Here is a 26,645-nt window from a genome sequence, read left to right on the forward strand (position 1 = left end):
CTGTGGCAGTTAAAAGTTGTCCTACTTGAAGATTATCACGATCAAGTGAGACTCTGTTTTCTTAAATCGATTGTCCTATAAACTGTTGAAAGTAATGCCATAATTAAGTTTGCTTTAGTTTTTCTTATAATTTGTAATTACTTTCCCTTCTTTCTTAATGGCACTAAAAGCCTTTATCGTAGCAAGTTTTTAAGTTTTAATTTTGCAATTATAGTAAATGCATTTTATTTTTATTTTTGAAGATATTCTTCACCTGGTTCTCTGACTTCCTGCTCTAATTTGGACTGATTGTCTTCTGTGCCTGTGACCGCAGTCATACTGGGATTTCTTTGCCTTCCCCTGTTAAGTCCACTCTGTTCTGTTTTTCAATTTAGTTAAAAATATACTCCCCCCTCCCCCCCCTCCCGAAACAGTGCTTGAGAGGTAAATTTCAAAATTCTGATGTCTGGAGAGGTCTATAATTTGCCATCATACTTGACTCATAGTTTGGGTTTCAAATTCTAGGTGTGAAATTCTTTTCCCTCAGGATTTTGAAGGCTTCCACTATCTTCTGTCAGTTCTACTGATGAGAAGTCATATGCTATTCCAGTTCTCATTATCTTGTATGTACCCTAGTTTTCCCTTCTGAATGTTTTTTAAATGATCTCTTTTTTTCTGTGGACTTATTTTATTTATTATTATTTTTACTGTGAGTATAGGTATAAGATTTTAAACTTCATCTTCATTGGCTCACTTTGATCTACAATCTCAAATCTTTATTCTAGTCAAAGGGTTTTTCTTTGATTATCATTTCGTACTGTCTCTGCTTGTATTATGGAACTTGATATATGAATGTTGGACCTCTTGGAGGTATCTACCATGTATTACCTCTTTCGTATTTTCTGTTTCCATCTTTTGCTCCAAGTATTGGGAGATTTCTTCTATTTTATCTTCCAGAATATGATCTTCAGTCATGCCCAATCTGTTATTCAGCCCTTCTGATGAAATTTTTATTTTATCCACTGCCGTGTTTAATTTCCAGGACCCCCTAATGGTTCTCTGGTCTTTTCACTTTTCATGGTGGCCTGTTTTGTTGTTTGTTTTTTTGAAATGCACATACCCTTTAAAACTTTTACCATAGTAATCGAGGTGTGTGTGTGTGAGTGTATATGTGTGTTTAGTTTGGTTGAGTCTGTTCCTATTTGTTTTCCCTAGAATCACTTAATCTGTTTTTTTCCTGGTCTTTCTCTTTCCTCCTGTTTGATTTTTCTCAAATGTCCAGTGATCCTTGGCCAAATATTTGAATGAAGATTTGTGTTGGTTAGTATAAGTAGCTGTTTTTCATTTCTTTTGCAGTTGAGTAAGTCCACTGGCCCGAAGGACTCTCTGCTCAATAATAGACCTCGCTGTGGACTCTGTGTGCGTGTGTGTATGTGTGTGCGCGTGTGTAGTGAGCTGTGTGGGGAAGGACAGTCTTGGAGTAAACGGGCACCTGCCACAATTGCCAAAGTAAGAAAGTAAGTGTGTTGTATTCTGAGATGCAGTGCTCAGTTTATTTCACCCTTGGGTGGATGGAACTACCCTCCTTTCTCCCCTTCCCCCTCTCCTTTCCTCCTCCTCTCCTGTCTCATCTCCCCTCCTCTTTCCTTCTTTCTCTCCTCTCCCTTCTCCTTTCCTTCCTCCAGGGTCATAGTATGGCATTGGCACAAGCTTTGTGCTGCTTTTCCCTCCAGCCTTAAGTCCTGTTTGGGGATTTCTTCCCAGACTTACTATTGCTTTGTTTTAGAAAGCCGTTGTCTGGCTTTAGCTGAGTGCAGCTGTTCTATATAAATGGGAAGACAGGAGGAGGGGCCTGGACAAGTTGCTCTGTGGAGAGTTCTGTAATTACCCTCATTACAGCATCACAGCCTTTGTCACTGAGCTGTCCTGGAGCCTAGAGTCTTTTTAAGGCCCCAACAGCCCTTTGTGTATTTTGTGTTTTATTTCTGTGCTATGGTTTATTCATCACTGAGCCCATCTATTTTTGGAGAATTGCCCACATTTAGGTTGAAGTTTTTTGAAATTTTCATAACGTTTGTGGTCAGCGACAGTCGTGGGAAATAAGTGCATCCACTGTAAATCTTTCAAAGTAATTTAGGAAGGGGCTTGCATACATAATTTAACTTAGTAGTAAAATCATGATTTATTCCAAGACTCAATTCCTTCTTCACATTAGTGACCTTGAGACAGTTTCCCTTACATCTCTCCTGGTATTCTTCCTACTTCTGTCATTTCTCCATTTCTTAAGAAATATTATACATTTAAATTTTTAATCATGTATTTCTAGTTTAAGGTAATCCATGGCATTTAGGGGAATTTAGAGTAAGTGATCAATTAAAATAACTGAAAGACACTTGAGTTAAACCTAGTATTTTTCCCATAGGTTTCTTTTTTCCTAGAAATGTGTTAATAAAAACAGAAAAAAATGTAGAGAGAATTTTCAGATATTTACTTAATAAATATTTTTAAAAAGTGATTGGTTTTATCTCAGTATTGGAGACTGCCATTTAGTCTAGCGGAATTAACAGTATTATCTGTCATCAGAAGTATTACGTGTTTTTCTTAGTTACTTAAAACACAGTCAAAATAATATAATAAAGGCAGTGATGGCCCCCATTGTAGGTTTTCCAGTTCTCAGAGAGAAATGGCGTTAGCTCAAGTCTAATACTTAGGTTGGATGTTGGTAATTAGAACTCTGTTCTTTTTATCTTGGGTCACTTGAAGACTGAAATTTAGCGAAGTACTTAGCGAAGTACTTCACTTGGGAAGTACTTTCAAATCGAGCCATTTTCTGCTATCCCATACTCTGTTCACGGTAATGACAGCTCTTGCTCTTAGCTCTACATGGAAATCGCTGTCCTTATGGTGAGCTTTTTCAGGGCAGAGATTGGATCAAAACAAGAGTTCTTAAAATTTGACTATTCAAAATGTGTGCTAGGCATGATGATAAGTGCTTCATACATTTCATTTAATTCCTGAAACAATCCAAAGATTGAGTAGTCCATTTTACACATGGAAATATAAAGGCTTAGCAAGGGTTAAGTAAATTATATAAGATGGTAAATGACATTTGAGGTTTAAACAGATCAAGTTCACTTCAAATCTTTTTACTAATAACCATTGTATAGCACATGAACACTAAACATAGTACCTACATGAATTAAATTATATTTAACATATCCTTTCCTTGATTCCAAATAAAACTGTTCTGACACTGTACCTGTGCGCCTGTTGGACAAAGCTCACTTTGTCTCGTGGTTATTTCTTCCAGAGGGAGGGAGTATATGGTAGATTGTAGGTGGAGATGAGAATTTTTGTGATTCACGACGCTGCTCAGAGAGGAGGGCAAACTAAAACACTGATCTGTTTTTCCTAAGAACACAATTTTGGTTTTTTGGTTTTTTTCCTCTGGGCTTTTCATCATATATTCATTCATTCATTCAACAAAGTACAAGAAGATGGCAGATTTTAAAACACCTCCACGAGGGAATAATGGTATTCTTTATAATATGTTAAGTTTAATTGGAGCTGGTTTGGATTTTCACATTTCCTAATCAGTATTACTTGGTTTCCACATTTCTAGAACGGTCAAACATTTTTTTTCTTTCTGAGATTTATGGGCAGAATTTTGAAAACTTATTATACGTCTTCATTTCATTTATAATGAGGCTTTGGCTGGATTCAGAATTCTAGATTCAAAGGTTCTCCCCCACGTTAGCACTATCAAGATTTTGTTCCTCTGTCTTCTTGCTGCCAGTGTTTTGATGGGTATTACGGTGGTTGTGGAATGGCCCTCAGTTGGGTTTTAGCTGATATTTTTCTCATGATTGGTTTTGGTTTTATGGGGTTTGGGGAGGTAGACCACAGAGGTGAAGTGCCATTTTCATCACATCAGAGCAAGAGGGTGTATGCTATCAACATGACTTGATGTTGACTTTGGTCAACAGGTTGAAGCAGTGTTTGTCAGAGTTCTCCAGTGTAAGGCTACTCTTTCTCCCCCTCTCCATACAGTTCTCTTTGAAAGGAAGTCGTGAAGCACAGCCCACACCAGAGGGGTTGGGAATTACGCTCCACATCCTTGAGGGTGAACCTAAGTTATTTGGAATTTTCACGTATGAGAAATTCAGCTCTTCTCCCCCTCTTATTTATTATTTATTTATATCAGTATGGGCTAATGAATATTTTATTGGAATATGTTTTCACTGTGATGGAAACTAGATAATAGGACCAGCTCCCAGTTGAGGTTTTCTCCATTATCTTATTTTCTGCTTTGAAACAGAAATGAAGATAATTATCAAGATCCAGTTGGAGTGTAATGCCATATCAGAATGTTCATTTGTAGGAAAAGTTTTAGTTATAGGTAGAAATCACACAATGTGCTGGGAATCATGTGATATATACTTAACCCCAGCAGTGTTTAGGGGTTCACATAACTCTTTTGTTCTGGTACAGGTAAATTTCTGTAATCTTGCCATTGTTACCTTCCTTTCTTCCAAGAGGTGAATAGTAGCAGTTGGAGAGGATTATATAGGGAACCACATTTACCAAAAGTGTGCAGATATGCCCAAGAATAGTCTGGCAAAACTCAGAGGTTCAAAGTACAGTTGATGCTGTGCATGGCCATGATTGCCATGGGGTTAATTAATTCTACTTTGACCAAGATTATGTGTTGCTTTTATGTATCTAAACTTCAGTGTAAAAAAACAGTCTCCTTAAGATGGCCAACTGGGTGAACCATATTTTTTACCTTGTTTTCAGAAGGAAGGCTTACTCTAGAAGTACCCTAAAGTATCATTATAAATGGTTTTGCTTTTTCTTTATTAGGAGTTTCAATCATGACTTCTGTTCATTCTTGGCCAAGGTACCTGCTGGCACTAATAACTTTATTATTAATGTCGCATAGGTACTGCACTTTCTGGTAGTCCTGCTCATTCTTTTTTTTTGCGGTACGCGGGTCTCTCACTGCTGTGACCTCTCCCGTTGCGGAGCATAGGCTCCGGATGCGCAGGCTCAGCGGACCGTGGCACGAACCCGTGTCCCCTGCATCAGCAGGCGGACTCCCAACCACTGCGCCACCAGGGAAGCCCCCTGCTCATTCTTTTAAAGGATTTTTTGGATTTACATTTTCTTTCTGATTTTTCAAGCAATGGCTATATGCTTTTCTTCTTGATCCTTTAAAAGAATATGTGTCATCTGTATATTACTATTGAATTATGAATGTGTGCAGAAATGTTTACTAGAGAACTTTGACTAACTATGCACGTGCTCACACACACACACACACACACACACACACACATACACGCACACACCAGCGTACCCTTTCTTACAAAGGACTTTGTGACTGGTTTCTGCGTTGCGTGGGACCCCAGGTATCTCCCATCCCAGACAAATGGCTGAAGTGCTTTGATATATTGATTGTTAACATTCAGCAATTGGGGGAGTACAACAGCAATGAGGCTGAAAGAATATTTGGTTGTTGCATTCCTTTGCTTTAATCTGCTTTGATAAATATTCTCCAAAATAGCCTTGTACTTTTTTGAATACTTTAAATTTTTAATTGGACTCAGAAATTATATACTTAGTCATATATTCATAATTTTTTTCACTTTATGCCAGAAGTAGTTACATGGCATTAATCTTATGAGATGTGTGTTTAATTTCAATTTTTAACCTACTTGACAATTTCATTTAGGTCAGCCTTTGTCAGTACCATGTAAATACATGGTACAAATAAATAGAAACCATTTTACTTGCATACGCAAATTAAATATATAAGTTAAGTAGAAGATGGGCAAATTTATGATGTGCCTACCCCCTGTGCCATTTGAGTTTGTTTTTGTTTGTATACTGGATGCTTTTCTGACACCGTATGTTTAACTGTTTTTTATAACACTTTTCTGTGTTACCACTCAGCTCTGTCAATCCTTACATTTTGCCATACTTATTTCTGAATTTTAAAAAGAAGTACACATTACACACATTGCAGATATGGTTAAAGGTCCCTTTAGTTGCTCCTCTCCTGCTCCAGAGGTGTCTGCTGACCTGAATTTAGGTTCATCATTGCCAGACCACATCCTAAGCTAGCATTTCAAAATTTCACAGATTGGTCTTTTGAGGGACTTGGAAGTATTCTGAGAAAAAAAGGCTTGCGGTCAGATTTTCACCTACAGATTTGTAATACATATTGAAAGCACTGAAGGCTCTCAGACATGAAAAGAAACTTGTCAATTTTTAAAATTCAGCATTGCCCAGCTATTTGACCGGAGAAACCCTTCCCCCATGATTCTGTGCACTGTTGTTGCTTGGAATATGCTTTGTGTAAACACTGCCTAGAGGTGTACTCTTTCCAAAATTTATTTTCCATTTAATTTTATAGTTTTTTACTAATGTAACTTTCTAGATTTAAATGACAAAGATAGTAATTACTTCCAGTTGATGTTCAGTGTTGGATCAAATTTAAAATCATTCTGCAAAAAAGGAAGGTAAAAATGTTAATAAATTGCATATTCATTGGCCAACATACAAGTTGCTTATGCTCCTTAATTTTTTAAATTCTTGATTCCGCTGACCTACTGAAGTGTTTGGCTATGGACCGTGGCTACACATACCCTTTGCCTTGAACTGATCTGTTACATTTTATGTTCTTGTGGCTGGAAGTAGCTTGAGTTTGTTAATGTTTGACACACTTTCTTGAATAACAGTTCTTCAGCTGTTAATGTTGTACAAGGTGGCGCTTAAATTTTGTTTGCTTTTTTTCCTTCCTGTATTAGAAAATCTTGGTGCTTTTTGTAAGCTATGTATAAAAGAAATTTTCCTTAAGATTTGTTCATATAATGGTCTGATCCAGGAAAAATAAAATGGGAAAATGGACACTATTTCTGACCTTCAAATAAAACTCTGTATCTTGATTTTCAGACTGTTCACCGAGCCTTGGGGGCATATGCATTGTCTTAAGGCAGGGCTGTTTACCTGTGTGGGATGATAGGTCCCTTAGGATCTGGTGAGGCTGTGGAGGAGAGATGAGGTTCTTGAAAAATGCACAGGGGCACAAAGTCTACATACAATTTCACAGAGGCCAGGGAACCTCCTCGGATAAGGGAAGAGTACAAAAACAGACCTTGTTCCCTTGTTGGCTCCTAGCGTTCACTGCACTACACTTTACGATTCTGAGATTGGAAATTACTAATCAACAGGAAGACTCCACTTTCTACAAAAGTAAGTCTAGAGCTGTTTGCCAAACAGCTAAGGACCTAACCATCTATCCTGTTATTCTCAGAATTTTAGGGTTTATTAAGGAGTCTCTGCATTATATTTCTAGGATCTCCTTTAAAAACAACAACACATTAAGCATTTTGTCATTAGGAAAAATATTATTATTATTATTTTTTGCATTCTGCACCTTCCTATTTCAAGCATAGTCATGTAACATTGTTTTTAAAAGAGGTTCTTTTTCTGTTTTTATTTTGTGGAGAGGGTCTCTAAAACACCTGCATTAATTGTTTGCTGGCTTAATTTCAGTCTATATTCAGAAAACATTTATTCTAAGTATTAACTTCTTTGAAAGTTATTGTACCTGGACTGTGTGATTCCACAGATACTTCCCCAGTGTTCAATTCTATTTCATTTGGTGGTCACATATTTTAGAGGTTGAGCACCCATAATAGGAACCCAATAAATGTTGCTATTGAGCACACTTATTTTGAATTAGTGAACAAGTGAAAGATAGATGAATGTGTGAAAGTATAATCAAGTGGAATAAGTAAAATTACTGTTTACCTCTCCATTTGGTATAAATTCTAATGCACAATTAATGGTTGCTTTCTGCAAATAATTATGAAATAATAAGCTAAACAATTCTGGCATGTCAGACACAGGTTAATCCACAAAGCAATGCCACCAGTGTCTCAGAGATGCTAATTCTGTCACTATTCATTTAGCTAGCACCCTGAGGGAATGTTTAGCTAGCAAAGAAATGATGCAGAACTCATTGCCCTCAAAGCTTAAGCTCTGAGAGTAACCCAGTATGGTTAGATTAATTTGGAATTTCTTTGGGTGGAGTTGGGTCATGGTTGCCACATTTAACAGGACCCTGGTCTTCGAAGTCAATCTGGTTACTTCTCAGATAGTTAAAAAGTAATTCTTTTTTATGTGTTTATCTTTAGATTTTACCCCTTAAATTCTTTTCTTGTACAGTTCTGAGAGATGGAAAGGTGTGTAGAAGTTTGCCTTCTACACCCTCAGTTACATTTGAGCAAGCAAAATTTGATAAGTGAAACAAAACAAAAGGACCTCTTCTGCCACTTCAGTTGGATGTTACATTTAGTGAGGTGAAGGGAAGATTGGAACGGGAAGAAGGCAGTCCTGGCCACCTGGCCACTGGCCTAAACCCTTTTAGGCCTCAGTTTTCTCTTGTAAAAATTACAAGGCTGTATAACTTTGTAGGTCTTCACTAGCTCAAGTATCAATTGAAGGTAATTTTTTTGTTGTTGCTATTCATTGTGTAACTGAGATAGGGAATAAAAATAATGTGATTATGGAAATTCAAGGAGACTTTCTTTAAAATGTCTAATTACAGTCTAAATCAGTGTTGTCTAATAGGACTTCTTGAGATGATGGAAATACTCTGTGTTTGTGCTGTCCAGTATGCTAGCTGTTAGTCACAGGTGGTTGTTGAGCACTTGAAATGTCGCTAGTGTGACTGAGCGACCTAATTTTTAATCTAAATTAAAACATTTAAATAGCCACAGGTGGCTAATAGCTACTATATTGAACAGTGCAGGTTAAGTTCTTAAATATTTATAAGCATTCAAAGGGAATGTCACGTGTAGATTTATCATGACAGTCTTGTTTTTTATTTGATGATTTTGGCAGTTGGGATATTTTAGAATTTGGCAGTTGTACCCCCAAACCTCAATATTGAAATCTTTCTTTAAGCATAGTTGTAGTTGCAGTATGGCCGAGCTACTTGTTACCTTTCCTGGGGATCCTAGAGTTTTTACTTGGTAACTCTGTGCCCACATCACTGGCTTCTTAAAGCTCTGCCATCCTACTAAGGATTGTATGTGTTTACTACAATCTGCCTTTAGACTCCTGTCAGTCCCCTGCAGGGCTCTACGTTTTCCTGTGTTAGGCTTTATAGTATCTGGAGGAGCTTTGGTGGTGTTGAGAGTTGTATCTTTGTATTTTTTATGGGCTTGATTCTGAAACGTTTAAATGCCACTTTAAAAAATACTTGGTCTTTCATTGGCAAGAAGTTTTCAGTCCTAAAATCTTGAGCCATTAGAAAGATGTTTTTAGCACTAAAATATCTAGGTCAGTAGGCCAATAAAAAACAGTTGTCACATGAATGAATTTTCCATTAAGTCTGTGTTAATTGCTTTAGCACTGCAGATACTACAGTCTTAAAATTTCCATGTTTGGGGGTAACAAAGAACTTTGAATGATCATATGCTGAAATTCTGGACCTTTGAAATGATAAAAATTGTTGTAAAGGCGTTCTTTAGGGTTAATGGTTGAAATTGATAAGCCATGTGTTTGGGACTCAGTCGTTTTTCTATGAGATAATAATTTATATAAGATTAAGTTTTTATATATAGCATGCCAGGTCACAAAACCCATATTATCCTTGAAACTTAGTTCAGCCATAGCGAGTCCAAGAGCTTTCAACGAAAACTTTCATTCCCACTGAGGTTCTGAAGCACATCTTCCCGGGACCACAGGCACTGGTTAGTTCTGTATTGACAAACACAGGCGCTAATTGATGTCAGTCAGTCCCTTGAGTTTTGAATAGAGGGAAACCAAAGCCAGTTGACATTAAGTAAAGTAATAAAAGCGCATGTTAAAAACTTCAAGCAGTACAGAAGAGTAAATGACTTCTTCTTATTCCCATACCATTTCTTCTCCCTAAAAAACTATTAACAGCTTAAGTTTTCTTTTTTCCAAATGGGGCTAAATTACACCTTGCTTTTCTGCTTATATTATTTAGAAGTCAGGTTTATTGAGGTGTAAGTTACATATGGTAACATTTACCTTTTTTTAGGTGTACAGTTCTATGAATTTTGACAAATATATACACCATAATCAAGATACATAACATTTCAGTCCCTCCAGAAAGTTCCTTCTCACTGCTTCATTTTTTTTTTTTTTTTTTTTTTTGCGGTACGCGGGCCTCTCACTGTTGTGACCTCTCCCATTGCGGAGCACAGGCTCCAGACGCGCAGGCTCAGCGGCCATGGCTCACGGGCCCAGCCGCTCCGCGGCATGTGGGATCTTCCCGGACCGGGGCACAAACCCGTGTCCCCTGCATCGGCAGGCGGACTCTCAACCACTGCGCCACCAGGGAAGCCCTCACTGCTTCATTTTTGAAACCACCACCATAATCAAGATATAAAACACTTCTGTCACTCCAGATTCAGTTTCAGCTTCAGTTTTAACAGCCGTATAGTATTCAATTATATGGATTTATCTTAATTTTTCTAAATATCCCCTCACTGATTTATATTGAGGTTGTTTCCAGTTTTATAATTCAAACACGGTGTAATAAATACCTTTGTATATAAATCTTGGTGTGCTTTTACAGCTACAAACATAGGGTAAATTCCTAGCAGAGGGATTACAGAATTAAAGGTGGTGAGCATTTAACATTTTGATAGGGCCAAAAGCCTCCCTGCAAAGTCGTACTGATTTACTTTCCAACCAGTTATGCATAAGAGCGTCTGTAACTTACTTACACTGGGTGTCACCAAAATTAATTTTTGCTAATTTGATGGATAAGACATTACCTAGCTAAGTAACTTGCATTTTTTTTCTCATTTTAAAAACATATCAAAAAGTTCACACACACACACACACAAATCTAACCCATGTTATTTATGGTTAAAACCACAGTATAACATTAGAGGAAACGTGGATAGAAAAATTTTACCTTTTTTCTCACAATCCCAATATGTTTTTCATTTCCTGCTTATTCGTATCTACATTTTTGCAAATATATGTGTACATTTTTATAGTCATTCTCATAGCATATGCACAGGTTGTGCCTGTGTTGTTTGCTTGTAAAAGTTCCCTTTATTTCATGAGCATGTTTTTCTTTGTTCCCAGAATCTTCATTGTAGTAGTTGTATGTTTCTTTTGTTTTGGGACTGTGGCACAGTTCATTTAGTCATTCCACTTCTAAAATTTTTTATACTTTTAAACTTATGAACAAGGCTTCAAATACCATATTTTAAAAATAAGAGTTTTTAAAAATCCTTGAAAATTATTTTCTTAGGATAGATTTCTATCAGTCAGATTCTTCTGGATCTAAATGTATCATATTGACATGAGAGGGTAGAATTTTATCATTTGAAATAGTTTTTGTCACTTCATTGGGAATTCAGTAACTTTTTTCCCTGGAGAAGGAAGCAGTTGCATATCAATTTGCTTCTATGCCAGCTTAATCTATTTATTCTTTTTCATGAAAAATTATGAAAATGACATATGCTGCTTGTAAAGATTTCATACAGGTAATCAATCTGTTATCTAGTAAATAAAATTTTTTAATTGAATATTTTTCTCAATAGATCATTTCATGTGTTTCAATATTTTAAAATTACCAAATAATATACAGTGAACTCTCCTTACCCTTGTTCCCAGGGTACAAGGGTACCAATTCCCCTTCTTGGTAGCAGTCAGTATTATCAGATTCTTTCATATTCTTTCAGACATATTCTATGCAGTTTTTTTCTTTTTTCTGCGGTACGTGGGCCTCTGACTGTTGTGGCCTGTCCCGCTGCGGAGCACAGGCTCCAGATGCGCAGGCTCAGTGGCCGTGGCTCACGGGCCCAGCCGCTCCACGGCATGTGGGATCTTCCCAGACCGGGGCACGAACCCACGTCCCCTGCATCGGCAGGTGGACTCTCAACCACTGCGCCACCAGGGAAGCCCTATTTTATGCATTTTTAAGCAAATGTATGTGTGTGTTCTGTGTATGTGTGTGTGTGTCTCTTTTTAAGCCACAAATGTTAGCAACCTGCACATACTTTTTTGTACATATTTTCTTAGATTATTTTATTTGTATTTAATTTTTTTAAAGTAGATAATACATGTACATTTTTCAAAAGTAAAATAATGTAAAGGCTTGAATAGTCCCCCTTCTATTTCAGTACCCTGTCTGCAATGTACCACCCTTTGGTGAGTCTTTATGCACAGAGAAGCAAATAGGAAGGTACATATTTTTGTTTTCCTTCTGTAACTCTCAAAGTAACCTTTCACACGTAATCAGGCAGTATAGAATAGGCATTAAGAGCAGTGGCTCAGGGGCCGGTTCCCTGCATTCAGGTGTCTGCTCTGCCACACATCATCGGTATAATCGTGGGCAACTTTTTTAACCTATCTGTGCTTTGTAATCATGTAAAATGATGACTCAGTATACATTCTTTGCTTAGAATAGTACCATACATAAGGAGTATATGTGTTTGCTAGTAGTATTATTTTTATTATTAGGGACAGTGACCAATAAAATAACATCCACGAATCAGTTCCAATCAGTTTGATGTATATTAGTGATATATATGGAGATGGGTAAATTCATTTAACAGAAAGGGATGGATGGGATTTTTCACTTCTTTGAATTCTACTGAAATATTTTAGAAAACTTCCGAAAACAAAAGTGAAGCAGCTAAAATACATTTTGTTGTTCTTTTCTTATGGGTTGATAGTTTTCTTGTTTTTGCATATACTTCTTTAAACTAAACTCAACTTTCTTTATGTAATAAAAGTGTCCCAGAGAAGGTGAGGGTAGAGGTGGCAGCTAAGAATATGAACATTTTTGCATAGTGCATCACATTTTAAAAATACTTTCTCACGCACTTTGTACTCAAATTTGGTAAAAATACATACGTATCTATACATAATATTTAATTTCAGGTGATAGTGGCCCATAAAGTTTTAAAATTCCCTGGCCATATCTTTTAAGGATAAAATTGTTAATAACCTTAAAAGTTCTTAAGGCAAGCAAGGGGCTGGGGGACTGAATTATATTTCTGTCCAACTTTTCCATCCTCAGTTCTTAATAAAATATTAAGGCAACAACGAGACCTCTTTCCCCTTTCCCACCTTCAGATCCTAGTTACAAAATAATATATTTTTATTGTAGGAAATATAAAAACAGAAGACACAGAAATAAGAATCACCTCAAAAGTCCTATCCAGCTTAGTATTATAACAGCTTGGTGTCTAGACTTCCTGCCTTTTTTCTCTATATAGATATGCACACACAGTCACTCGTTATTAATTTGTTTGCCTTCTACAGTGATGGCATCAGGAATGCTATACACACTGGTGTTTGTTTTTTTTAATAAACTTAGTATCATGAACATTTTAATCATGCCATTAAATTATCTATAGAATCATTTATAATAGGTGCATCATATTCCATTGAGCACATATGCCATGCTGAAATTTATTCTGTAGTATATTTCCTATTCAGGAGCATTTAAAAATAAACTATGTCGGTCAACATCATTATATGCCAATCTTTTTGGACACCCATTGTATCCTGATGATCAATTCTGAGACGTGGAGTTTAGCGGGTTGCAGGATACGTACTTTTTCCGAACTTTTAATACACGTTGCCAAGCTCCTCCAGAGAGTTGGTATCTCCCGAGCGCCAGCCCTGGGATGAGCTTTAGATAAGTCCTTGCCTACTTGAGATGCGAATTTCCCTTCTGCATGGTGCACATTCACTCTCCAGCGCCTCTAGAACCATCTCTTCCTTCTTCCCTACTTCCCTGTTTTTCTATTCTTCTGTATCCTTCCTGCTTCCCACCTCATACTCCATAGAAGCTGGATTTGAGCCTGGTTAGAGAAGGAGCCATTTCAAATGCTGTTTACCTTCCCCTTCACCTGCTTCTTAGTGCATTTGCTATATAAAATACTCTTGAGGCTCTTTTTGTACAGCAACAAGTTTTCAAAAATCATGCTCATTTTTTTCAGTTTTGTAAATTCTGGTTTTCACTTTCGTAATTTTTAGTAACGGTTAATCTGTTGCGTTTTTGAAGCAACCTCATGCTCTAGCACAGTGGTTAAGAGAACTATCTCTATTCCTACAGACAGGGTTCAGATTCCAGCTCCTGTTATTGTTGACTAGCTTTTCTCAGGGTTTTGAGAGGATTTAAAGAGGTGCTCGATACACTGCCTATCATATAGTGAGCACTCGATAGACTAACTTTTATTGGCATCTCATCTGACATATGTGTGAATGAAGCAGGGATTATTTTTCCCATTCTGCGTTTCAGTAAATGGGATCAGAAAGATGGAATACTTTTCGTATTGTCACATCTAGAAAGTGGTGGTGTCTGAATCTGAATTTAGGACTTTTGATCTATAGGGACTACTTCAAAGCAGGAAAGCTAAAGTGAATGACAAGCATTGTTTCTAATAATTAGGACAATACATAGAAGAACATGAAAAGTTTGCACAGCTTTACAGGGGCTTCCAAAAATCTTGACCGGTCTACCAGCAAGTACGTGAGAAGGTGAGCTTAGTTCCAGGAGAAGAGGAATGGTCCCTGTGCATTGTGGCATAGGAGGAGAGGTTGCTGTACCCAAAAGTCTTCCAGACACAAAGGCCAAAGAGAGTTTGTTTTAAAAGTTTAAGATGACTGAATACTAGGATCAAAACATTTAATAGGTTTCTCTATTTTGGTTTAAATTAGAATGGAGTCCTGTTTGAAATATCTATGCTGATTAGGTTTTTATCTTAACTTGTTTCCGACAGGGCACGGTGCTGATGTGAAGTGTGTAGACTGGCATCCAACAAAAGGGTTAGTTGTTTCAGGAAGTAAAGATAGTCAACAGCCAATCAAGTTCTGGGATCCCAAGACTGGGCAGAGTCTTGCAACACTGTAAGTGATAGGAACCCCACCTTGGTCCCTAAACCAAGGGGAGCAAAGCTGCCTGTATTCTTTACCTTTTAGCTTTTTTTTCCTCTCATATATTCCTGAAAAAGTAGTGTAGACAACAGATGGACTTACACCTAGAGGCTTCTTATTTATTAAATATGATTTCTCTCTAAATTCCTAATAAAATAAGGCTTGATTTTTGTTCTGCCACATACATCTAAATTTAATTTGGGCATCACGGGGGTGGGGAGGAGGTGGTTATTGCTACTCTTCTAGCTTTACTGTTTCCTCATCATAATACATTTTGTATGGAATTGATGTGTGTGCCATTTTTTTTAAACTTTTGGCTGCACGGCATGTGGGATCATATTCCCCAACCAGGGATCGAACCCACGCCCTCTGCATTGGAAGCGCGGAGTCATAACCACTGTACCACCAGGGAAGTCCCGACACGTGTGCCATTTGTTAGACACAGCCCAGCTTTCTCCATCTGACTACATCTACTTATAGAGAAATTTTCCCTTCATATTTGAATCAGTTCTCAGTTTTTGTCTGAGGTATTTAGTTATGATGCAGCCACATCATAAAAAATTTTCTCTTTGAACTATCAGTAAACATTCACAGTTCTATGAATATGTTGTTAACGTTTTTTTGACTAAGCAGCTGTATCCTGGTCCCTCTGATTGGGAATTGAGCCATACCCAGAGTGAGCTGGCTGGAGCAAGGCTGCCTCGTTGCACAGCTCCAGTGGCCACAACCAAATAGGACGCCTTGTGAACGGTGCTCCTTGGAGATGTGCATTGTGCAGGCCTCAGCGGTTGCAGAGTCTTTAGTTCAAATTAACCCTCAAACTATCTTGTGTCCTTTTTAAAATTGCTTTGACTTCATGAGAGAAGCTTCATTGAATTTTTAAAATTGAATGAGCTTTATCGAATATTAATTTATGTGTTCAAGTGCTTCCCCTGCTTCACAGATAAACTTTTCTGTCCAGTTGAAGTTCTCCTATTTTAACTAGTTAGTGAAAGCTGTGCTTAGATAATGGACATTATTTCTTTCTGTCTTTGACCTGTTTCTTTCACGTGTACTTTTAACCATGGTCCTATAATGTTACATGCTTTATTACTTCTAGACCAAAGTTCTTGCCATCTTTTTTTTTTTTTTTTTTTTTGCTGTACGCGGGCCTCTCACTGCTGTGGCCTCTCCCGCTGCGGAGCACAGGCTCCGGACGCGCAGACTCAGCGGCCGTGGCTCACGGGCCCAGCCGCTCCGCGGCACGCGGGATCCTCCCGGACCGGGGCACGAACCCGTGTCCCCTGCATCGGCAGGCGGACTCTCAACCACCGCGCCACCAGGGAAGCCCAGTTCTTGCCATCTTGACTGCCATGTGCTTTTCAAGAAAAATGGCCGTTATATTGATTTATACTTGTTTTGAATTCTGACAGATTATTTTCTCGGTACTTTGTTTGTAGTCATGCCCATAAAAACACAGTAATGGAAGTGAAATTAAATCTCAATGGTAACTGGCTACTCACAGCATCACGTGACCACCTCTGTAAACTTTTCGACATCCGAAACCTGAAAGAAGAGCTTCAAGTCTTCCGAGGTCATAAGAAAGAAGCTACAGGTCGGCGGCTATGATATGCTTCTCATTTTGACTATTACCTGTAGTGTTCTGAGATCCTAATAGTTTTGTCCCTCTCCGTGTTTTTGTTTACAGCTGTGGCCTGGCATCCTGTTCATGAAGGACTTTTTGCCAGTGGAGGGTCTGATGGCTCTTTGTTATTCTGGCATGTTGGGTATGTGGCACTTACTATGTAAAAAGTTGTAAATTTTATGAAGAGAGCACCTGAACATGAAAAAAATGATAGTGTTTTGTATTTTTTCTGAGTGTTCATATGTCCTGTATCTAAACCCAGTTTGGAACAGAAAACTTAGCATCTCTCTTTTTGGCTATGGAAGTCTTGAAGGGAGAGTAAGACCAACTTCCTTGTTACTTGTGGTGAGGTCATTTCTGAAGCATTTCCCCTCTGAGGTACTCTGGATAAAAGACTGTATTCCTGATGACAAATCAGTATCTCTGAAACATGTGGAATTGACCAGATTTAAAGTAACTGACTTTGGTAGCTTTGTGTTGCGCTAAAAGAAAATGTCTTTCTTGGTGGGGGAGGGGTTGGGTAACTTTTGTGAAAAAGACTACTTTCTGTGGTGCCATTACAGGGTAGAGAAAGAAGTGGGTGGGATGGAGATGGCCCATGAAGGAATGATTTGGAGTCTGGCTTGGCATCCTCTTGGACATATTCTCTGCTCAGGCTCAAATGACCATACTAGGTAAGCTTTATGTCAAAAATAACAAGGAATTACTGTATTTATGGAGCAGCAGGAGATAAATGTATATTTTATTCATATAGGAATGTATTAATTTGTTTTCTAACTTACTCTTAAGGACATGTTGGTAGTGGTTTATAAATACGTATATTACAAGGAGATTGGGTATTGAATATGACTTTCTTATTTGAATTTTGTTTTGCCTTCTAATTTAAAAAATGTCTTTCTACATTAAAAATGTTTAGAATAAGGCATTGTAAAACTTTGTTGTTTTTGCCAGAGGACTGCTAAGTACTGTTAAGTGCCCAGAAATACACTGAAACCATGCTCCTCTCCTCCCCCCTCCAAATACTTTTATTTTGACAGCAAATTTTGGACCCGAAACCGACCAGGTGATAAAATGCGAGATCGATACAATCTAAACCTGTTGCCTGGAATGTCTGAAGATGGAGTGGAATACGGTGAGATTCTTGCATGTTTATCTGTCTTTGAAATCTGATGTTCTGTTATAAAAGTGTTAGGTGTTGAGAAGATTTTGCAAAACGAATTTTAGTTTTATAGTTTATGGATTTATAAATCGCCAGCAATAATTTTCATTTTTATAAAGTGTTAATTTTATTGGCCTGATACATTTATAAAATCTCTATTGACACTGGCTGTATTCCTATGTATAGATGACCTTGAACCTAATAGCCTGGCAGTAATTCCAGGGATGGGAATACCAGAACAACTAAAATTAGCTATGGAACAAGAACAGATGGGTAAGAGAAGTTGTACCTATAAATTTTACTTTTTCTGTAATTTTACCTATTTCTTATAATCATGATATTAAATTATGTTGAAAATGCCAAAATGATGTATGTTGAGAAATGTTGATAAAAGTGATGTAAACTGCATGATATTTAGAATCTGTTCTTCCGAAAATGTGTTCATTGATGAAGTGACCACTTTCTTTTATTTCCTTGGCTAACTACTTCTCTTTATGGTTTCAGGGAAAGATGAATCAAACGAAATTGAAATGACAATTCCAGGTTTAGATTGGGGAATGGAGGAGGTGATGCAAAAGGATCAGAAAAAAGTACCTCAGAAGAAAGTTCCTTATGCAAAACCTATTCCTGCTCAGTTTCAGCAGGTGAGTAACTAGAAGTGCACCCCTGCCCACTTGGTGGGAGACTCCACTTGGTAAGTCTAACTGAAGTGCAGAAGTAGGTTTCTCTTGGATTATCTCATCTGTTGAAGGTATTTCTGTACTACAGACATTTTTTGAGCATTCTTCACATATTTCAGGCATTATTAGACATAGTTCCCATGTGTTGCTTTGCAGTTAGTCCTGAGTTTGTCATGAATCTTCTCTAGGTCTTCTTTTATTCTCACCTCCTTGTTATCATTCCAGGCTATCAGAAGCAGGAAAAAAGAGACATGGAGCAGGGAGAGTATGTTGACCCTCTTCAACATATTTTGTCTGTCTTCCACTTTGTTCCCTCAATACAGAGTGCACGTGTCCTTTTGAAGAGGCAGGCAGGTGTTGCATCTTAATAACATGTGAGATCTTGCAGCTTTTATCAACTACAATTTCTACCTAGTGATGTGCTTGCCTGACTCCATTCCTGTGTCACTAAGAATTAGTATTAGAAATAAAGATAGTTTACCAGCTGAGCCGACTTGTATTCACCAGGTTGGAATGAGCCACTGACATTATAGAATGGCTTTCTCATTCTGTCATTATGATTTACACACTTAGAGTATACTTTAATATTCCTTTCTTTCCCAAGGCTTGGATGCAAAATAAAGTCCCAATTCCTGCCCCAAACGAGGTATTGAATGACAGAAAAGAAGACATTAAATTGGAAGAGAAGAAAAAAACACAAGCAGAAATCGAACAAGAGATGGCCACATTACAGTATACTAACCCACAGCTTCTGGAGGTGTGTGACGCTCTTCTGGGGGATTCGAGATGATCTAAGAAAGTAGTGATTAACGTTTTGTTTATTGATATGCTCTTAAGGAGAAGGGAGTGGACTCTCAGATGGGTCTGATGAGCAATATCATTTCTTATTGCTGCATTAGGAAGCTAGTTTCTAAAAGAATCGTGTTTCTTAGACTTTTAAAACCAGATCAGTCAAGCAGCAAGTAGACCTAAGTTGAATATACGTTTTTTAATAGACAAGATAAACCAACATAGTTTTAATTTGGATTCATTTACTTATCCACGGCTAAAAAATTTCTTTCTGTCAGCTCTAGAACAGGTGGTTTGTTCTTATTTTCCCTACCTTTGGCAGCTACCAAGAATGGTAAAACAGTAGTAAATTGTTGGGCTTTCCCTGATCAAGATGGATATAAATAGTCCTGACTGCTGTTTCCCAGCACCTAAAAAGAAGCATTCTAGAGTCTGGAAGCCCGAGTACCTTCAGAACATCTGAATATCATATGGACTCTAGAGGCCACTCAGTGCCTTATGCTTGTTTTGAGACTCCCCTAATGAAATAAGTGATAGCAATATTGTCATCTTTAAGGGCTCTGGCATTTTTATCAGCATGCTTTTTCTTCCTTTCTTTCCAGCAACTTAAAATTGAAAGACTTGCACAGAAACAGGCTGAGCAAATTCAGCCTCCTCCTTCATCTGGCACCCCTCTCCTGGGACCCCAGCCCTTTCCAGGACAAGGTCCAATGTCTCAGATTCCTCAAGGTTTTCAACAGCCTCATCCATCTCAGCAGATGCCAATGAACATGGCTCAAATGGGGCCTCCAGGTCCACAGGGACAGTTTAGGCCCCCTGGACCCCAGGGACAAATGGGACCACAGGGTCCTCCACTGCATCAGGGAGGTGGGGGGCCACAAGGATTCATGGGACCACAAGGGCCCCAGGGCCCACCCCAGGGGTTGCCGAGGCCTCAGGACATGCATGGGCCCCAAGGAATGCAAAGGCATCCTGGACCTCATGGCCCTTTGGGACCTCAAGGACCACCTGGACCACAGGGCACTTCTGGTCCTCAAGGTCATATGGGTCCTCAGGGCCCACCTGGCCCACAAGGTCACATAGGCCCCCAAGGCCCACCTGGTCCCCAGGGTCACTTGGGCCCTCAGGGACCTGGTACTCAAGGTATGCAGGGACCACCTGGTCCCAGAGGAATGCAAGGACCTCCCCATCCTCATGGGATGCAAGGTGGGCCAGGGTCTCAAGGGATCCAAGGTCCTGTGTCTCAGGGACCTCTGATGGGATTGAATCCAAGAGGAATGCAGGGTCCTCCAGGCCCCCGAGAGAACCAGGGTCCTGCTCCCCAAGGGATGATGCTGGGCCACCCGCCTCAAGAGATGAGAGGACCTCATCCTCCGAGTGGACTGCTGGGACATGGCCCTCAGGAGATGCGAGGTCCTCAGGAGATGCGAGGCATGCAGGGGCCTCCACCCCAAGGATCAATGATGGGCCCTCCCCAGGAATTGCGAGGGCCTCCAGGCTCACAAGGTCAGCAGGGGCCGCCCCAGGGCTCTTTGGGACCTCCACCCCAGGGTGGCATGCAAGGGCCCCCTGGACCTCAGGGACAGCAGAACCCGGCAAGAGGGCCACATCCATCTCAAGGGCCAATACCATTCCAGCAGCAGAAAACAGCTCTGCTAGGTGATGGGCCCCGGGCCCCCTTCAACCAGGTATTATTTCTTTCCAACTTGTAGGCATTACACTTTGGGAAAATACACTCTGCACTGAGGTGGCACTTCCAAATGCTGAGAAAGGCAGTCACAGCTGGTATAGATGTCTCTCAAGTAGTGATGGTGGCTTGAGAATAGCATCATGGCTGAAGAAAGAAATAAGAGTAATTAAGTAGATACCAAATACATCGCAATATGAATCTTTACTTCTCAACCTATGTTTTTGAATAGAGGTTCTTCCAGAAATGATGCAGTCCCTGTTGAATACAGTTCATAATTGTCCCAGGGCTCCAAAAGAGCTGTGGCCCTGAGGAGGGTGAGGAGGGAGCATGGGTGGCTCTGATCCTGTCCTGCTCTATTTTCTGGGGTTTGCCTTCGTAGACTGGTGTTTCATGGGCTTGCCGGACAGCTGAGCCACCCCCTATCTGCCTGCTGATCTGCCTGCCGGCTCTACTGTTAAGACAGTGTGGGGTGTTTAACTCATGAGTATACTGTAGACTGTGATCTCACTATTTTCATTTCAGTGAATGCTTTTAGAGATCTCTTGAGTCCAGAATTGTGCATTTTCAAATGGTGACCCTTCGGATGAAGTTCCGTTCAAGTTGTTTTTTTTTAGCTCACATATAAAAGTGTTTACAGGAGGGAGTATTTCTGTAGAAATTTTCTTGGCCCTTTTTAGAGGATTCTGTTATTGTCAGCCAAGTTTTTCTACCCATTCTCTGAGCTGTGCTTGAGAGGTGGTATGATGAGAGTTCAGTTTGCTTGGGCTGAATTACAGAAGACTGCATGGCGTGAGTGGATTGAACACTGTTTGGCTCTGTGGTGTCTGCATTTTTCTGAATTTCATAGTCTGAAAGCGTTTTTGGGTATGAACAACTGGGTTTGTGTCCTTGAAGTCAGTCGTGGACCAAAAGGAAGTGAGTGACTGAGTGAGCTGGTGTTGCAAGGCACTCAGTTCCTGTGGAAGAGGGCCTGCTGTGGATGCTGTGTGTAGAACACACAACACCTCAGAGAGTCTGTAATGGGAAGGTGACCATTGGATTCAACTGAATTAAAATAACTAGATTATATGTTCCTCTTCAGCACATCTTCCAGAACTTAAAAATGTCATACCAATGAAGAATCTGATGGCATTTGAGTTTATTTCCAGAACTTATTGGGCACTTTCAGAGTTCAGGATGTTTAATAAATCTAGGTTTACCTTCCAGAACTGTCCTAAGACTTATAAGTAATATATGTTTTATTAATACAGAGTATATTTGTGTGTGTTTATAATATTTACCTACCTAACCTTATGTTAGTGAATGAACAGTTTTCATTTTGGAGGATAAAAACATAATGAACTTTAGCTATCACCTTGTGACTGAAATTATATAAACATGTCATATTCCAGAGGACAGGTCTGTTGGGGACAATTTAATAAGTTTTTATTGTATCATATAGTAAAAGATTTTACACATGAAAAGCAAAGTGGCTCTAAAAATTTAATTGACCTATAGAAATATTGGTGGCATGAGAATGGAGGATTAATATATTATAGGGCATTTCACATCTCAGAAGTCTGATAAAAAGCTTTGCCTGTATTTCTTTTTCTTTTTTTTTTGCTTATATTTCTTACACTGATATCTGACTTTCTTCACTTTGACCAGGTCACCTATTTATTTATTTATTTATTTATTTATTTATTTATTTATTTATTATTTTTGGCTGTGTTGGGTCTTTGTTGCTGTGTGCAGGCTTTCTCTAGCTGCAGCGAGCGGGGGCTACTCCTTGTTGCGGTGTGCGGGCTTCTCATTGAGGTGGCTTGTTGCGGAGCAGGGCTCCAGGAGCGCGGGCTTCAGTAGTTGTGGCACGTGGGCTCAGTAGTTGTGGCACGTGGGCTCAGTAGTTGTGGCTCGCGGGCTCTAGAGCACAGGCTTAGCAGTTGTGGTGAGGGCTTAGCTGCTCAGCGGCATGTGGGATCCTTGCAGACCACGGCTCGAACCCGTGTCCCCTGCATTGGCAGGCGGATTCTTAACCACTGAGCCACCAGGGAAGTCCCCCAGGTCAGTTATTTAAACCAGTTGTTTTAACCAGTTGGTTAAATTTAATGGAATTGCCTTCAGGTGTTACAGTGATAGCATGAAAGATGTTGATAAGAGCTACCCTTGAATAAAAGGGACAAGAAACAAAGGAATATGGAAATTACTGGTATTGACTTAATGATGGCAAGTTAACTGCAGTGCTATAAATGAGTCCCATCAACGCTGCTCTTTCTTGTAGCTAGTTTGGAATGTGAAAGCACTTTTGCTATTGATGGTTTTGAAACTCTGCTATTCTCATGGTAGGTCCAGTCACTAAATGCATTTTTTATATGAAGGAATGACTAGATATATATTTGATTATTTGTTTGTCAAGAGACCAGATCCAAGGTCACTGGGCAGTGTGGGGAATCTGAATTTAGACATGGCTAGATAAAAATACAGAATATTAGGACTGGGGACAAGCTGGGGTTGCAGAGCAAGGAGGTTAAGAGGATCAGAGCAGTAGGTTTGCAGACAGAAGCTGCAAGAACCCATGAACCCATGTCCCGAACCCATGTCCCGGGTAACGTAGCTGGGAATGCGTGCGTAGTGGGTGCTGAGCACGGGGGAGTTAGACAGTAGAGGTTAGGGAGTGAAAGGAGAAAGCAGTGAGTGAACACCTTGCTCATCAGGAACCCCTTTCTTACTCTCCTGCTCCCCGCCTTTTAAACCTGGCCATAACCTCTTGAGAGGATGGATATTTTCTATAGCTGGAAAGGGGTCATGGATGCGAGAGCAGAGTTTACCTGTCCTGGCGGGTTTCCAAGCCTTTACTTTTGCTAGAAGTTCCGCCTGTGTGCAGAGTGTTGTTGTTTTATGTTATGATTTCTGACTTTCCACTGAGGTTCTTGCTTGGCATTACAAGTAAAGATTTAGCTTTAAATAAAACTTATCAGCAGGTTTAAAATACAAGTGTTTCCTTTTATTATGGTCAGAGAAGTATCTCCTTTCCCCCAATTTAATGACAATTTTGCTATGATGTCACTAGGTATATATTTACTCCTGGAAGCTTTGGGGTAACCTAGTGTTTTTATCTTGTCACATTATGATACAATTGCTGTTCATGAAGCACAAGCCTTTGATTTCACACCCCCGCTTTAAAAACATCTTTTCAGGAAGGACAGAACGCAGGCCCCCCACCCTTGATACCAGGCCTAGGGCAGCAGGGAGCACAAGGTCGCATCCCCCCTCTTAACCCTGGACAAGGACCTGGCCCTAACAAAGGTAAATATCTGCTTGGCTGAATAAGAGATTATATTCTATCTCCTTTGGGTAAATCTTAACAATAGTTTTACTGGTAAGTAATTGATAGAATGGTCATTTGAACCTCTAGGAAAAATAAGAGCGTAGTCAATTCAGGCAATAGCTTTGTCTTATGTTGTTTTCGTAGATTTGCTTTAGTTAGCCCAAATTCTGCCCAGAGGAAACAGCTGCTTACTACCAGAAGTGGGCGGTGAAACCCCTTGGACAACCACCAAGAACAGGGCCTGGGCCACAGGCCGGCCTTGCTCATCTCCTGGGAATGGGAGTGGTTCCTGTGCTAACTGAATGCAAGCGTATGTTTTTAGCATCCCAGAGAGCTGAACTGGCTCAGTTTAAATTTTTGATGGGATAAAGAATTCAGAGATTTTGACGGTGTTTTTTTTTTATTTTTTTTTCTTGCGCTACGCGGGCCTCTCACTGCTGCGGCCTCTCCCGTTGCGGAGCACAGGCTCCGGACGCGCAGGCCCAGCGGCCATGGCTCACGGGCCCAGCCGCTCTGCGGCGTGTGGGATCTTCCCGGACCAGGGCACGAACCCGTGTACCCCGCATCGGCAGGCGGACTCTCAACCACTGCGCCACCAGGGAAGCCCTGACGGTGTTTTTAATATCACCCCCTCCTCCCCTCAAATTGTGTCATATACTGAATTCTTTAGCTGGTTACATTGTTCTGTACCCTTTGAAAAGAAGAAAGCCATGTACCAGCGTGTTGTGCCTCAGGCTGTCGATGATATGAAAAGCACAGAGATGAGAATTGTCAGTGTTGAGATGTGAGGCTCTGTGGAAGTTGAGTCACCCCTAAGGGTTGGAAGGGGGCACACGCAGGAGCCGCAGTCCCTGCTTTGCGAGGTGTTCAGCTCTCACACGCGCAGGAAGAGCTGGAGCGGGACTGCGGTGAGTGGGCAGCTCCTGGGTGGAGAGTTAGAGGGTGGGACCGGGAGGGAGTGCGGGTGGATGGAGTTGTACGTTCAGTGCGCCTTTTCACGGGGGAACAAGCCAGAGAATCGTGAGCATTGTGGAGACGTCACTACAAAGAACTAGACCCCTTTTAATTTTTAATTGGCTAAGCCCACAGCACCTTGTGGTACATGTTAGGTTTCTTGCCCCCATTTGATTAGATTAAGAAAAGTCCTTGTCAGCATTTTCAGCCCTAGGACTTTGGGAATTTAAAGCTTAGTCCTGAATTTACATGAGTCACTAGAGGTAAGAAAGGGAGAGATAAAGGAATTAGGAAAATGTTTATTTTAGTCTCATCCTATGGAAGCCGTGGCCAACAGGGAAAAAGAGAAAGAAAGCATCAAGAACCAATTCTGGATTTGGGGACCCTAAGAAAAGAAGTCTGTTTCCCACAAGGTACAGCCATCAGCAAACCGAGAGCCTGCCTCTCTCCCTCTCCCCCACCCTGTGTCTGTCTCCACCTACTTCCCTCTCCTCCTTGCTCTTCCCCTTTTCTCTTCACCACCCCCACCCCCACCACACCCCCGTCTCTCTCTTCCTCCTTTCTCCTCCCAGGGACCAAAGGGAGAAGGGAGAGCCGAGAAAGTGGCCCTGCCGGCCCCCACTGGATTAACCAGCGCCACCGCCCGTCACCGGGGGCCACATCCCTTCTGATTTGTAGTGGTGGGTTTCTTTCTTTGGAGGAGCCAGGGTACTTTTAAGCAGATAGAGGTAATGGGAGGATTATTATTCATAGGTAAGTTCGAATGGAATGTGTTCAGCTTCCTCAGGTCAAAGGTCTGCTGTGTCTGAGGTCACACGAAGTCCAAGCAACATGAAGGCAGAGAAGGAGCCATTAGCTGCAGGGTCACACTGGGAAGTGAGGGGCTGTTTACCAGGAGGAAAGACGCCTGGGGTATTTGAACAAAAAGGCAACTTCGAAGGCGCTTTCCTCAGCATGGAGAGGACTGGTTTAATGGAAGGAAAGAAGGGAAGGTAGAGGGGACAGAGAAAGCTTGAAAGAAGAGAGAGTCCTTCTCATGGTGTATTTTTATACTAAGATTTCCAAGTATTTTAAACATGTTGAATGGTGAGGAGGAATTGAAATGGCCAAGAGAAATGCGTAAAAATGAGAGAGGAAGGCTGTTAGAAGGGTAAGGATTATGGCTGACTGTGCCGTAAGGAAAGGAAGTTTGTCTTGATTGCCAGGGAAAAGCAGTAAAAGGCATGAGCTGGGCAAGTGGAGGAATTTCACTTTTAAAAGTTAGTTGTTTTAGAAGCAAGAGTGTCCCTTTGCCATCTACATTAAAAAATATATTTGATTTAAAGTGTATGTTGACAGAAAATAGGTGTACATTTACAATGGCTGCAATAATCATTCAGTAGCCAGGAAAACAAATCCCTTCAGACTAAACTCAGTGTAATTGACCTCTTTCCATTTTTATTCGGTACTCTGAATATATTACATATATTAAAATATTTAAAAAAAAATCTTTAGTGGGTTTCCAAGCTCTT

The 26,645-nt window shown here is 40.1% G+C and overlaps 1 protein-coding gene across 6 annotated transcripts in view; it reads left to right on the plus strand.

The window, feature by feature from the left end:
• Nucleotides 1-26,645, plus strand: part of WDR33 (WD repeat domain 33) — a 103,444-nt gene that overhangs the window by 67,421 nt on the left and 9,378 nt on the right. For 2 of the 6 annotated variants that reach the window (XM_082841835.1, XM_082841836.1), the window contains exons 8-17: nt 14,778-14,904; nt 16,371-16,525; nt 16,619-16,697; nt 17,119-17,229; nt 17,593-17,687; nt 17,901-17,987; nt 18,219-18,358; nt 18,999-19,151; nt 19,786-20,871; nt 24,050-24,158. In XM_082841835.1, the coding sequence (XP_082697961.1) occupies nt 14,778-14,904; nt 16,371-16,525; nt 16,619-16,697; nt 17,119-17,229; nt 17,593-17,687; nt 17,901-17,987; nt 18,219-18,358; nt 18,999-19,151; nt 19,786-20,871; nt 24,050-24,158 (2,142 nt within the window). Of the gene's footprint in view, nt 1-14,777; nt 14,905-16,370; nt 16,526-16,618; nt 16,698-17,118; nt 17,230-17,592; nt 17,688-17,900; nt 17,988-18,218; nt 18,359-18,998; nt 19,152-19,785; nt 20,872-24,049; nt 24,159-25,442; nt 25,548-25,706; nt 25,815-26,645 lie in introns of those variants that run through there. The other 4 variants (XM_082841837.1, XM_082841838.1, XM_082841840.1 and 1 more) reach the window with 3 other exon arrangements.

Source organism: Leucopleurus acutus (genome assembly GCF_964270905.1).
Source record: "Leucopleurus acutus genome assembly, chromosome: 6".
Classification (NCBI taxonomy): Eukaryota; Metazoa; Chordata; class Mammalia; order Artiodactyla; family Delphinidae; genus Leucopleurus; species Leucopleurus acutus.